The sequence below is a fragment of the Coffea eugenioides genome, unplaced genomic scaffold, assembly GCF_003713205.1.
Source record: "Coffea eugenioides isolate CCC68of unplaced genomic scaffold, Ceug_1.0 ScVebR1_659;HRSCAF=1370, whole genome shotgun sequence".
NCBI classification, from domain to species: Eukaryota; Viridiplantae; Streptophyta; class Magnoliopsida; order Gentianales; family Rubiaceae; genus Coffea; species Coffea eugenioides.
This window is the reverse complement of record NW_020864518.1, coordinates 1-15,976: the sequence shown is the minus strand read 5'-3', so window position 1 is coordinate 15,976 and position 15,976 is coordinate 1. Positions and strand designations below refer to the sequence as shown.

General features: G+C 34.1%; 1 protein-coding gene across 1 annotated transcript; it reads left to right on the top strand.

Moving 5' to 3' along the window:
• Positions 1-1,829: 1,829 nt before the first annotated feature.
• LOC113758683 (B3 domain-containing protein REM23-like) lies at positions 1,830-2,509 on the top strand. The gene is made up of 2 exons (XM_027301448.1): positions 1,830-1,901; positions 2,009-2,509. The coding sequence occupies exons 1-2, from the start codon at positions 1,830-1,832 to the stop codon at positions 2,507-2,509; spliced, it is 573 nt and encodes a 190-aa protein (XP_027157249.1).
• The last annotated feature ends 13,467 nt before the right edge of the window (positions 2,510-15,976 follow it).

Sequence of the window (15,976 nt, the reverse complement as noted above, 5' to 3'; positions counted from 1 at the left end):
AAAAAAAATCCTTTAAACTTTAACATAATTACTAAACTACATAAAGATTAAGTAAATATTTTTGCCACACATCTCTCTCCATTTCTTCTTACTCGTTATTCCACTTCTTGATTCATCCGTTTTTCCCTTCTTCTTTTTCTTATTCAACATTTAATCTTCATAAGAAAAATAATTAATTACGTTAACACACCATGTCAGTTGTACAAAAGTTATTTATGTCTCACATAATGGCAATTTGGTTATCTTTTTGTTGAGATTAGCTTTTCAACATTTTGAAGAACACTTAAGTATTACCAAAGGAGCTTTATTAACTATAAACTAGAACACAAGAGTTACTCTACAAAATCTTTTAAAAATCAATTTCACAAAATCAGCTTTCACAAAATTAGAATCACTTGAAAACAATCCTGCAAGTCCTAAGCTACGTTTTAGATCAATTAAACCAAATTTGCATAGAATTATTTCATTTTGACATCTAAAAATTGATTATGCTAAACAATAAAAATGGAAACATTTTATTCTTACATGCATGCCACAAAGTGGAACGATTAAAAATTTTTTGACATCATTCTTTGGGTAATAAGACATTTCATTGTGGCCATTCTAGTGCACCACCAAATCAAATAAAATTACTTACATTGCATAAAAAGTCAAAGAAAAGCCATCAGAATAAAACGTAAAGTGTAAAAGGGAGAGGCAGTAAATCAAAATTAGAAATATGAAAAGAAAAAAAAAACACAAACAAAAAAGTCAAAGGAAACAAATGAAACAGGTTAATTTACTGTGACAAATATAACGATCCCAATATTTTGAACTCTAAATTTCCCAATTATCTACATTGGAGGATTGTGTGCATATATTAATTTTGGAGAATTTTGGTTAAGATGTTTAAAATTTATTTCAGAACTTCATTAATTGGGTTCTTTAAACATAATGTGGGGTTAAGTGCGTTGGTCAAAGTGGAAGCTTGAGCCGTTGTTGCGACTCTTTCCACACCGAATTACGAAGTTGGAGTTGGCAATTGAACATATATAATTCATCCGTAAAGCCATTTAACATTTTATAGGTCCAGCTGCTGGAATTAGTTTTGTTTTCTACTCGCCTCCTCTCCCCAGCCACAACTTAAGGTTAACAAATAAATGGAATAAAACAGAAAAAGGGGCATATATCTAGATGGGCACTAAACTATTAATAACATCTTCTTTCACTACACTATTTTGATTTTTAGATCTCCCACTTAGGTTTTAGACCAACCATAGGTCTTGCTCCCAACTCATGTAATCATGACAGGGATAAGTTACTACTTTAGTCTGACTCACATATCTTAAATTCACTATTCAAGAACAACATTTAATTAATCTAATTCGGTCTTTAGACTTCCATGTAATTATGTTCACATTTGAAAATTTCGAACCTATAGTATTAACTAGTTATCTCGATTGATGGGAGCTCAAATCCCTTGTTAATCAAGGGTTGCCATGAAGAAAGGTGATTAATTAGAACTAATGAAGAACAAAAGATGCAATTCACTGCATGGTTGTACATTTATTTCTCTCTATTCAATGTACTAAATGGAGTTAATTTAATATGGAAGTAATAATGGTGACACTCATGAATCGTGACTAACATGATGACTATAAAAAGAGTGTCTGGTAGTCTAAAAGTCTACAGAATTTAATGTATGTACAAAATACGAACAAAAGGCAAACAAAAAGCCGTGTAATTTGAACTGGCACCAACCTTAAAGTCTATATTTACTTCTCTTTCCTTCTTTCCTCAACCCAGAAGAGCTCATCGTTCTTGTTTTCCTCTCCAAGCCAAGTTCCAAAATGGAACAAAATTACAACTTTAATCCGTCCTTTATTAAGCTGTTGATGGAAGATGATTTCACGAGAGAAATTGTAAGTCACATATCAATTGCTACTGTATGCATTTTCCATTAATCTTCTTCAGTTATTGTCAAGATTAATTTTTATATTTATTGTTTTTTTCCTTGACATTTTTGTAGCGGATTCCCTACTCTTTTGTGAGGAATTTCAAGGAAAAGCTTCCCTCAAGATGCACAATCGAATCCGAGGCAAAGAACTCAGTTCGAAATTCATGGCCAGTAAGAATTCGAAAGAAAGGTCGCTACTATTATATTTGCAGACTTTCGTGGCCAAAATTTGTTAAAGATCATCATTTGAAGCTTGGAGATTACCTCTTATTTCATCTGATAGATAAAACAACATTTAGAGTAAAGCCATATGGTGCCGATTGTTGCCCAAAAAAATTTAATGTATACAACTCATCCAGTAGCTCCAGTGATGATGAATCTGATGATGGCTCTGATGAAAGCTTTGATGATAGTGATGAAACTGAATTTTACAGAGATGATGGAATAAGGCCATCAAAAGTTCATCCTGCTAAAAAAAAGGTTTACACTAAGTATCAGATTGATCGTGATAATTTTCGTTCTAATAAATTCAAGAAGTTGAGGAAAACAAGAAAGTCAGGTGAGATGGATTAAATATAATCTCTCTTGATCTGTGTGTAAGGTAGATTATGTTAGATAATTTTAATCACGTCTCATTTTTCTTATGCAAATAATTGGAAAGGTGATGGGAAGCAAGTTCTTGAAATTATGGGTAATTTATTATTTTTTTAACTTTCATATATTTAATTTATGTTAAATACAAAACATACTAGTTTTCCTTTGGGCGCTATTTAACCAGTTATTTGCTTCCCAACACCTTTCCAATTATTTGCATAAGAAAAATGAGACGTGATTAAAATTATCTAACATAATCTACCTTACACACAGATCAAGAGAGATTATATTTAATCCATCTCACCTGACTTTCTTGTTTTCCTCAACTTCTTGAATTTATTAGAACGAAAATTATCACGATCAATCTGATACTTAGTGTAAACCTTTTTTTTAGCAGGATGAACTTTTGATGGCCTTATTCCATCATCTCTGTAAAATTCAGTTTCATCACTATCATCAAAGCTTTCATCAGAGCCATCATCAGATTCATCATCACTGGAGCTACTGGATGAGTTGTATACATTAAATTTTTTTGGGCAACAATCGGCACCATATGGCTTTACTCTAAATGTTGTTTTATCTATCAGATGAAATAAGAGGTAATCTCCAAGCTTCAAATGATGATCTTTAACAAATTTTGGCCACGAAAGTCTGCAAATATAATAGTAGCGACCTTTCTTTCGAATTCTTACTGGCCATGAATTTCGAACTGAGTTCTTTGCCTCGGATTCGATTGTGCATCTTGAGGGAAGCTTTTCCTTGAAATTCCTCACAAAAGAGTAGGGAATCCGCTACAAAAATGTCAAGGAAAAAAACAATAAATATAAAAATTAATCTTGACAATAACTGAAGAAGATTAATGGAAAATGCATACAGTAGCAATTGATATGTGACTTACAATTTCTCTCGTGAAATCATCTTCCATCAACAGCTTAATAAAGGACGGATTAAAGTTGTAATTTTGTTCCATTTTGGAACTTGGCTTGGAGAGGAAAACAAGAACGATGAGCTCTTCTGGGTTGAGGAAAGAAGGAAAGAGAAGTAAATATAGACTTTAAGGTTGGTGCCAGTTCAAATTACACGGCTTTTTGTTTGCCTTTTGTTCGTATTTTGTACATACATTAAATTCTGTAGACTTTTAGACTACCAGACACTCTTTTTATAGTCATCATGTTAGTCACGATTCATGAGTGTCACCATTATTACTTCCATATTAAATTAACTCCATTTAGTACATTGAATAGAGAGAAATAAATGTACAACCATGCAGTGAATTGCATCTTTTGTTCTTCATTAGTTCTAATTAATCACCTTTCTTCATGGCAACCCTTGATTAACAAGGGATTTGAGCTCCCATCAATCGAGATAACTAGTTAATACTATAGGTTCGAAATTTTCAAATGTGAACATAATTACATGGAAGTCTAAAGACCGAATTAGATTAATTAAATGTTGTTCTTGAATAGTGAATTTAAGATATGTGAGTCAGACTAAAGTAGTAACTTATCCCTGTCATGATTACATGAGTTGGGAGCAAGACCTATGGTTGGTCTAAAACCTAAGTGGGAGATCTAAAAATCAAAATAGTGTAGTGAAAAAAGATGTTATTAATAGTTTAGTGCCCATCTAGATATATGCCCCTTTTTCTGTTTTATTCCATTTATTTGTTAACCTTAAGTTGTGGCTGGGGAGAGGAGGCGAGTAGAAAACAAAACTAATTCCAGCAGCTGGACCTATAAAATGTTAAATGGCTTTACGGATGAATTATATATGTTCAATTGCCAACTCCAACTTCGTAATTCGGTGTGGAAAGAGTCGCAACAACGGCTCAAGCTTCCACTTTGACCAACGCACTTAACCCCACATTATGTTTAAAGAACCCAATTAATGAAGTTCTGAAATAAATTTTAAACATCTTAACCAAAATTCTCCAAAATTAATATATGCACACAATCCTCCAATGTAGATAATTGGGAAATTTAGAGTTCAAAATATTGGGATCGTTATATTTGTCACAGTAAATTAACCTGTTTCATTTGTTTCCTTTGACTTTTTTGTTTGTGTTTTTTTTTTCTTTTCATATTTCTAATTTTGATTTACTGCCTCTCCCTTTTACACTTTACGTTTTATTCTGATGGCTTTTCTTTGACTTTTTATGCAATGTAAGTAATTTTATTTGATTTGGTGGTGCACTAGAATGGCCACAATGAAATGTCTTATTACCCAAAGAATGATGTCAAAAAATTTTTAATCGTTCCACTTTGTGGCATGCATGTAAGAATAAAATGTTTCCATTTTTATTGTTTAGCATAATCAATTTTTAGATGTCAAAATGAAATAATTCTATGCAAATTTGGTTTAATTGATCTAAAACGTAGCTTAGGACTTGCAGGATTGTTTTCAAGTGATTCTAATTTTGTGAAAGCTGATTTTGTGAAATTGATTTTTAAAAGATTTTGTAGAGTAACTCTTGTGTTCTAGTTTATAGTTAATAAAGCTCCTTTGGTAATACTTAAGTGTTCTTCAAAATGTTGAAAAGCTAATCTCAACAAAAAGATAACCAAATTGCCATTATGTGAGACATAAATAACTTTTGTACAACTGACATGGTGTGTTAACGTAATTAATTATTTTTCTTATGAAGATTAAATGTTGAATAAGAAAAAGAAGAAGGGAAAAACGGATGAATCAAGAAGTGGAATAACGAGTAAGAAGAAATGGAGAGAGATGTGTGGCAAAAATATTTACTTAATCTTTATGTAGTTTAGTAATTATGTTAAAGTTTAAAGGATTTTTTTTTTGCATATAAAATAAATTAGGCCATAATCTGAATCTTAAAGCAATTAAGAATTAAGACATACTTTTAACTTTTGGGGCCCAAAATATCTAAAATCAAGTTTCAAAATCAGTTTTCATAAATCCAAAATTAAAATCAGATTTAAAAGATCAGTTGAGAACATGCCCTTCATGTTTTTTATGTTGCTTTATTTATTTGTGCTATGCTATTTTTGTTAAATTGCAAATTTATTTGGTTAGATAATATAATCATGTACGAAAATCCATGTTAAGTTGAATAATGAGTTAATTAATGAGTTAGTTCAACTAGTGGTCACATTTTTCTCCGTGTGAAACTTAAGGATAGCCACTCACTTCCCAAATCGATAAATGATCCAAAGTTGTTCAAAAAGCACAATACACAAGTAATTTTTTTAAAAAACTAATACTCCCTCCATCCCACTTTAATAGTCTTGTTTTCCTTTTTCATCTGTCCCAAATTATAGTCCATTTTTCAATTGAAGAATGTAGTTGTCTTTTAATTTCTCTAAAATACCTTTATTTAATGTAAGTTGTTATTACTATAAACTATATAGATTGTTAGTATTGAATATAACCTACCTCATTTAATGCATTTAGATTTTCTATAACATATTGATATATGAAAAGCCAACTTTATTTCATGTAAGGGTATTTTAGGAAAATAGCAATCTAAATTTGTTTTTCCAACAAAATTAACTAATTTTTCTTAAACTGTGTGAAAAAAAAACTAGGACTATCAATTATTCGTGATTACCAGCAAGACATTCTAATTACGAATCAACTGAAGTAAATTTTCCTTTAGAAAGCACTTCAAATTTTAAATATAAAACTCCTATTCCAGAAGTTATAAATCAAAATCAATCAGAATACTCTCCAACCCATTCACAAATGAAAGGAGAAATAAATGTTATAAATAAACCATATAAGATAAATCATAAATATTTACAAGAGGATTTTGAAGATGAAGAAAGTACTGAAAAAAGAATTTGGTTTTTTCAATTATCGTCAGAATGTAAAGAAAAGTTAATTTTAGAATGGAAAAATGAATTAGAAAAACAAAAATTTAATTTCCCTTTATTTACTTGGTTATCATTCTATGCTTCAAAGATAGGAATAAATGATATATATAATACACCTCAAATAAATGTTCAAACTAATTTATATAAAAAATGAAAATTAAAAGATGATCAAATAATAACTTCAATACACCCTCCATTACAAGAAGTAAAAATTAATATAGGTCAAGGAGACATAATAGCCTCACCTTTTAAAAAAGGCAGGACAGCTGAGTCAAGTACAAATAATACAATAAATTTAGAAGATATTAAAAAAGTTTATCAACAAAATAATTATACAAATCAAATCCTATAGTCAAGTACAAACAATTAGGGATCTAATGGAAAAATAAGAAAGTTTTAAGGTCAATTTGTAATTATCATAAAGAATAGGGGTCAAAATTAAAGAAAAATAAAGCTTAGGGCCTTATTTGAAATAAAATTAGTGACCTAATTAAAAGAAATTCCAAGATGTTAGGGTCGTACCATAATTACTTAACAGTCCAGGGACTAATGTGCAAAGACGTTACCAGATATTCTTGGGTAATAGGCCATTGGGCCATTGACTGACTTCTCCTCGGGCCAAGACTACTTGGCCCGATAGGAAGTCCAAGAAAAATGAAGCGGGTCAGCCCACCTTTTTTGATCAATTAAAACCAACCAAAATTAATCAAAGCCCAATCTTAAAATCCAAGTAAAAGAGTGGGCCAGTCAACCATTCTGACCCCAACCGGGAAAATGATGGTTTTCATCCCCAAACTTTGGGGTAAGGACACATTTCGTCCCTCAACTTTTGGGCACGACACATTTGATGTCTGAATTAATAATTTTTGACCAATGTTATCCTCAAACAACAATTTAGCCAATTTTTAACGGAATTGGTCACGTGAAAATCAGATTACCGTTAAGTAAACTTAAATCACATTTTTAACAAAACCTGCCAGTTTCCCATAGAGAGCTGGTATGTTATGGGCAATTTATTATTATTTTTTAACTTTCACATATTTAATTTATGTTACATACAAAACATACTAGTTTTCCTTTGGGCGCTATTTAACCAATTTTTCCTATAAATAGCTGGTACAAAACATACTGTTATGGGCAATTTATTTTTTTAAAATTTCACATATTTAATTTATGTTAAATACAAAACATACTAGTTTTCCTTTGGGCGCTATTTAACCAATTTTTCCTATAAAGAGCTCGCATGTTTCCCATAAAGAGCCTGGTACAAAACATATTACAAAACCTACCAGTTTCCCATAGAGAGCTGGTATGTTATGGGCAATTTTTTATTTTTTTACTTTCACAAATTTAATTTATGTTAAATACAAAACATACTAGTTTTCCTTTGGGCGCTATTTAACCAATTTTTCCTATAAAGAGCTGGTATGTTTCCCATAAAGAGTTGGTACAAAACATACTACAAAACCTGCCAGTTTCCCATAAAGAGCTGGTTTCTTATGGGTAATGTATTATTTTTTTTTAACTTTCATATATTTAATTTATGTTAAATACAAAACATACTAGTTTTCCTTTGGGTGCTATTTAACCAAATTTTCCTATAAAGAGCTGGTATGTTTCCCATAAAGAGCCGGTACAAAACATACTACAAAACCTGCCAGTTTCCCATAAAGAGCTGGTATGTTATGGGTAATTTATTATTTTTTTTAACTTTCATATATTTAATTTATGTTAAATACAAAACATACTAGTTTTCCTTTGGGCGCTATTTAACCAATTTTTCCTATAAATAGCTGGTACAAAACATACTGTTATGGGCAATTTATTTTTTTAAAATTTCACATATTTAATTTATGTTAAATACAAAACATACTAGTTTTCCTTTGGGCGCTATTTAACCAATTTTTCCTATAAAGAGCTCGCATGTTTCCCATAAAGAGCCTGGTACAAAACATATTACAAAACCTACCAGTTTCCCATAGAGAACTGGTATGTTATGGGCAATTTTTTATTTTTTTACTTTCACAAATTTAATTTATGTTAAATACAAAACATACTAGTTTTCCTTTGGGCGCTATTTAACCAATTTTTCCCATAAAGAGCTGGTACAAAACATACTACAAAGCCTGCCAGTTTCCCATAAAGAGCTGGTATGGTATGGGTAATTTATTGTTTTTTTAACTTTCACATATTTAATTTATGTTAAATACAAAACATACTAGTTTCCCTTTGGGTGCTATTTAACCAATTTTTCCTATAAAGAGCTGGTATGTTTCCCATAAAGAGTTGGTACAAAACATACTACAAAACCTGCCAGTTTCCCATAAAGAGCTGGTTTCTTATGGGTAATGTATTATTTTTTTTTAACTTTCATATATTTAATTTATGTTAAATACAAAACATACTAGTTTTCCTTTGGGTGTTATTTAACCAAATTTTCCTATAAAGAGCTGGTATGTTTCCCATAAAGAGCCGGTACAAAACATACTACAAAACCTGCCAGTTTCCCATAAAGAGCTGGTATGTTATGGGTAATTTTTTATTTTTTTAAAATTTCACATATTTAATTTATGTTAAATACAAAACATACTAGTTTTCCTTTGGGCGCTATTTAACCAATATTTCCTATAAAGAGCTGGCATGTTTCCCATAAAGAGCTGGTACAAAACATATTAAAGCACCAGCAAATTTATGCCTTTCATCCATTACAACAAAAAGAGTAATCCGGATAACTACCCAAGGTAAACGAGGTAATCCGGATAACCATAACTTGCTAACATTCATATCCTGGAACAAATTAGTTTTTAGGGGAAAAAATGGTGTTTTCCATTAAAGCACCAGCAAATTTATGCCTTTCATCCATTACAACAAAAAGAGCTGGTGTTTTGGCTGTACAGTGACAGAGTAATCCGGATAACTACCCAAGGTAAACGAGGTAATCCGGATAACCATAACTTGCTATACGGTTGGCAATTGGAAGCAAAAATGACCATTTGAGGTAAAAAAAAAGTGAACTTTGATCAAGCAACTCAACCCTCGATTTGCGTTACAAGGTTATTTGATCCGTTTAAAAGAGGTAAAATGCATGTTTTTAATGTTTTACATGTGTGCACATCGATAAATTTTACAAACAAATGATTTATGATGCATTTTGAGTGATTGGGGTACCAATGGTAATTTTTCACAGTTCATTTTCTGCAAAAAATTGCAGAAGAAAACGCACCTAGCATGAAAACGCGCTTCCAAGTGGCGTTTTCATCAAAACGCGTTTCAAATTCTGCAACGAGACTGAAGAAAACGCGCTTCAAAACGCGACACAAAGTCGCGTTTACCATAAACATCGCGTTTTCAAGCCTGGATCAAGATTCAAAAACGCGACTTTATAAACGCGACTAAAATTCGCGTTTTCCAACATAGTCGCGTTTTCGTTCCTGCAGGATTTGTGCAGGAAACGCGACTTAGTAAACGCGAGTTGAAGGAGCGTTTCTAGTCGCGTTTTATGTGTCCGAATATAGCCTCCAGGAACGCGATTTCAGCTTCATTTCTTCTTCTCTTCTCCATTTTTCAGGCGCGTTTTTCAAATTTATAAGGTTATTATCATCATCATCCGTAGCATTCATTTTGCACTAAATTTGCCTTTTCTGTATTTTTGAAGCATCATCAACACATTTTATGGCAACAGATTTATAGTAACTCGCTAAAATCTTTTAACCCGCATTCAGGTTAGAGAGATTTTATGGAAACAGATTTAAATAGCCTTTAACCCGATTGCGGGTATAAAGTTGTCCATAGCTTAAAAAGTAGTCTAGAAACGTTGTCATGCTCTGTAGGGAGACACCAGAAAATCTTAAAAGTACTTAAAACTTCCGAAACAAAGTTGCAGAAATCAGTCATAGGCTTAATCAAACGTAGTCATGTTCTGCAGGGAGACACCAGACACCAGAAAATCTTAAAAGTACTTAAAACTACAGCAAGAAAATTGCAGAAATCGGTTATAGGCTTAATCATATCCAAAAGACCACAAACACCAGAAAATCTTAAAAGTACTAAAAAGTACAGCAACAAAATTGCAGAGAAATCGGTTATAGGCTTAATCATATCCAATAGACCACACATGTTACATAAACAATTTGGGTTCGGATGCCTTGTATGTGGTCTTGAGCAGATGCGTTTTGGATGCCTTGTATGTGGTCTTGAGCTGACGCGTAGGTGGCCACACCTTCTTGAACACTAATGGGAACAGTGGCTGTCTTGATGATCTGAATGCAGCAGCGATAACGAACCCTCTGACGTGAAGCCATTACATTGTACATCTGTTCAACAGCACCATTCAAAGTGGTATCACGGTACTCCTTCAAGTTCTGCCGGCCACCTGGTACTGATGAAACCTGTAATTCACCATTTCAGTGCTCCTCTCTCTCTCTCTGATGAAACCTGTAATTCACCGTTTCCTCTCTCTCTGACTGATCAACTCTTCGCTGCCCATTCACTTCCTCTCCAAGAGCTTCTCTCCATTGAAATATCTGAACTTTGAACAAGTCCTTCATCTCCAGGACCTTCACAACTTCTCTATTCCCTCACAGCTGCTGTCGTTTAGAGCCAGGCTCATCGTCATGTTGGCTAGCAGATGAAGTATCTCCAACCTGTTCATAAACAAGTGAACATGAATCAGAATTGAGCAGATGAAGTATCTCCAATCTGTTCATAAACAAGTGAACATGAATCAGAATTGAGCAGATGAAGTATCTCCAATCTGTTCATAAACAAGTGAACATGAATCAGAATTTCAATTTTTTTAAACATAACAATAACAAAACAATAAATTAAAGTTCACTTGTGCAGGTGTTAAATGGGCTGGCTCCAGCAATCCAACTTCAGTAAAAGCTCTGCCAGCCACCTGGTACTGATGATGAAACCTGTAATTCACCATTTCCTCTCTCTCTGACTGATCATCTCTTCACTGCCCATTCACTTCCTCTCCAAGAGCTTCTCTCCATTGAAACATCTGAACTTTGAACAAGTCCTTCATCCCCAGAACCTTCACTTCTTTATCTTCCCTCACAGCCGCTGTCCTTAGATAATCCATTGAAATAATTCTCTATCTTCATCACTGCCATTCGTCCCAGCTTTCAATCCGCAAATCAGCTTTCATTAAGAGCCTTCATGTAAAAGTGCCATTCGTCACTTTCTTCTATTATGGGCGGTTGACCAAATGGGTTTTGTTTGATGAATTCTTCTACGTTATCAGCTTCAGCCAATTTCTTCAAGTGCTGAGCAAATTCTCCTTTAGGATCTGCAGATATTTCTTTTCAAGTTACTTGAATAATTTCAGGTTAATTCAATAATGAAAATCACAAAGCCAAGAAAGATGCTTCTCACCCAGATAATTATCCTTTTCACTTGAAAACGCATAAGATTCGGGGAAGATGGCATTGTATCTCTAAAAAATTCAGCAAAGGAAAAAAATTAGAGCATCATCCAGAACAGAGTACAAGAATATGTCACATAACAAGTATACTTACAGGATTAAAGAATGATTTATATGGAGAATCATCGACTAACAATGTGTTAGACAGACCATATTGCTCAAAATCTTTCCAAACTTTCCTCAAGTCCTTAAACATAATCTTTTTTTCTGGATTTTCTTTAGTTTTGGTTTCGACTACAGTGCAGTGAGCCTGATTCTGCAAAATACAGCATATCCAATGGAACATTACCCAAAAATAAGAGACTGATTCTGCAAAATTTTGCTAAGAGACTGATTCTACAAATTCTGATAATGACAAATGAAGTCTCACCCAAACAAACTCCCATTTAAAATGTGGCAGATTTTTGATTACACGTTGAACATTATGCCTGGGAAAAAAAGAAGAATTGCAGAAAAATAAGGGGGGAAAAAAAGGTGTAACATATAAATCAATTAACTAAAATATAGGTCGACACATACCATTGTTTTGATGACCAAATTGCCACATTAAAACATGAGAAGCAGAATTTCAAAAATTCATGGGTATATGGCCTGAATTTAAAGTCATATCTGTCATTGGAATTCTTGGCTAGAATCACCCCATTGAGGTCCAGAATTAGGAGTTTGCTATTTGAAACCTTTCGAGAAGCAGCTCGAGTTATCCTAGCAAGTGGCCTTTCAGTTTGCACTGAAAAAAAAAAGAATGTTACATAAAGCATTCCTTTAACATTGACTAGTGGATGATAATATTAAGACAAAATGTACCTCCTTGGACCTCAGTCTCCTTTCCCAATTTATTCTCATTCAAAAAGGAAGCATAATTGAAGGGGTCTGCCAGTTTACTCATTGCAATCTCCAAGGCCATAAACTTCCTAGCAATCCTAGCATGAGTCTGATATACAAATATTAGTTGGATGCAATAAACTAGCATGAGTCTGACAACAAGCATTTGTGTACTTACTGATTTAGTAATGTTGGGTCGGCGTCCCATTGCCCAACATTGTATAAATTTCAATGTATAAACACCACAACTTGATGCATCCTTCTGTCGTGAATTATGATTTACAAGATAAAAAGTCCAGCTCCAATCCTTATTCAAGAATTTATTCAAAATCCATACCTAAGCCCCCAAAAAAAAAAAAACCAAGGGGAAAAAGGTCATCTTACTATATTTCATATTAATATAAGCTGTAATTTAATATAAGCTGTAATTTCTCTTGTAATACCAGAAGATGCATTATTCCATCATAGAATGTTGTGTCATTTTGCAGAGGATCAACAATGTAGATTTCTTTTTCCGTGACATGAACGATCATCGGAAACCAATGTGATTTATGAAGTATGGCGAAGAAAATCTGCAATATAAGACAATAAACACTATCTAATAAAAAAATTATCCTATCTTATAATAACCATGAAATGAGTACACAGATGTAAATTAAAATAATTGCTGCCTTCTACTTTATAGATGACAAAGCAATGAAAGTTATTGTATACCTTTTCTGCATTTTTCATTAATTCCTCCAGCTTTTCAAGATGGAAAGCCTTCACAAGGCTCTCTTTTATGGATGGAAATTCTATGACCATATAGTGCTGCAATGAAGTGAATGACAAGCACGAGTCAAATATAAATTTTGCGATTCAGAAAACTATATGTCACATTTTAAAACAGAATAAGTACAAATATTAGAACTTACCAATGCCATCGGATGGAAAAAAAAGAAATTCTTGTAATCTTTCTGGAGTAAATCAAAGTATTGCAGTATAACCTTAAAGTAGTGGAACAAAAAGAACAGATTGAGTAAAACATCATTCAAACAAGAAAAGGAAGAAGGAGCTATTACTATTCAAAAGAGTAAAAAACTCAACTTTGTCATTGAGCCATGCACTAGGACATGTAGCTTCCTTCAAACTTTTTTTCGTAATATGAAAATCGGCACTCTCATCTACCTCCTCCACATAACTGTGCATGATGAAAAAGAAATCACAAATGCTACATAACAATGCAGTAAATTCATTGATTAAGGCCACCAGAATGCAACATACTCTGCAGATTCAACACTGTCATTGAGATAAAATTCTATAGCTGCGTCCAACTCACGCTCCAAATTTCCAGAAACTTCTACATGACACTGGTTTAGAGCTGAAATTAGTACATAAATTAAAATCGGACTAGAAAAACACAAGGAACACGGCTTACATCTTTTAGAAATGCTAGCGATTCCATTGTCTTCTCTTTCACCTCCAAGGCACCAACCAATTGTGTAATTTTTTTCAAATTTTCTCCAAACTAGGAATAAAAGAACCACGTTAAACATTCTGGTTGACATGAATTAAAGAGGCAACAATAGGATTAAAAAGAGCGCAATTGACATGCACTTACCACATCATGACCTGGAATTTCTTCTATAAAAACAACCTCAGAATTCAAATTTTCATGCTGAGGGTCTTGTACTCGTGCTTTTCGTTTTTTTCTTTCGTATGTCACTATTCCATGAAATTTTTCTGGTTTCCTCCGGACCCTCGCCTCTTGTTCAGGCCTATCAAATGGTCTAGAAATGATTTGTTGTACAGCCCATCTTGGCATTGCTTGTTCTGGGGACTTCTTAGGACTACAGGCACCATCAACATGTGTTTCATTTTCATCATCATTGACGGGAGGTGGATGTAAGCCTAGATGATGTTCAATGTGGTCCAGGCGAGTATCCAGTCGGGCTAAATGATGGTCGATGTCGTCCAAGCGACCGAAAAGCCGCTGCCAATTGGTTTGGGCCGGAGGAGGATGTGGTGCTGCAGTAGATGGTCCAGATTCATCGCGACCATGTCTAGCCTTCTGTCTCCGCTCCTGAACAGGGCGTGGAATGTTCCCCGTGCCAATACCAAGCCGACGGAGAGTAGTAAGAGTCATTTCAGCTCGTGGAGGAACATTCTCCCGCCTCATGCCTTCCAAGCGAACCTCAAAACGCCTCGCCGTAGACCTAATGTGGCTGATGATGATGTTCGGCAATGAAATTCGAGCATACGGGGAAGTTCGGTTGTGGAACATGTAATCAAGGAAGTAAATATCGCTCTTGCGAACCTCCGTGTGCCCCGTCTTCTTTGGGATGACATTGTGAGCCATCATGTAAATGATAAGCCGATGACGAGGTTCGAAGACATTCGCCAAAATGGTCTCCTTCCTTGTAGAGCGAAAAGGTTGGTACTCAAGACCAAACCTAGCCATGGCCAGCGAGGGATCCCACCTCCTATTCGGGGGAACAAACTCCTTCTTCAAATCTACTGGATGGCCGTCATCCATACACCCCAAAATAGCGGCCAAATCTTGACGTGACAAGGTGATTCGTCTTCCACGTACCCAGGACTCAACTATTTCTCCACTATGGCGCGCCTTACTCTCAATGTTAGCGTAAAACTCGCGCACCAAATCGGGGTAGTAATGGTTTGGTAGGGTGAGAATCGGCGCCTATCCCAGCTGAGCAAAAGCCTCTGAGATGTTATACATCATCTCAACTGTTGGGTTGACATGCATCTCAAACAGGAACTCCAAGTTAGCATGCTCCTCATGCCATTCTTGATTCCTGCGATTATTGAACCTAGCACCGTCAAATACCGATCTACCCGCTCCACGGGAGGTGCCCTCACCAGGCTGTCGGTTAACTGGTGGAGGAGAAGGTGAATTCTCCTCCTCAGTCACCTCCATCTTCTCATTAACCTCCCTCTCCTCACTACTAGAGGATGAAAGTACCGCTCTTCTTCCCCTTGGCATAGTACCTAAAAGAAAATGTTGCAATTAACCACATGTATTTAGACACAATGCACAATTTGGCAATGAATATCCTAAAATGATCCAAATAATCTCTAATGTGTCCTTGCAAGTGACAATTCGTCCAATAACTAATGTAAGAGACCGAATCAAGAAGAGCCATAATTTATGCCAAAAATTGCTCAAAATCACCAATTGAAACAAGATATTGAATAATTATAACCCAATCAGTGAAATTAACAACAATTATGATTATAACTATTTAAACTTAACAATAAAAATATACTTATAGCTATAATCATGTTTAAGCAAAAATTAAACCAATTAACTCACCAAATCAACCAAATTACTCACTATACACAATGCACATGCTCAAACAT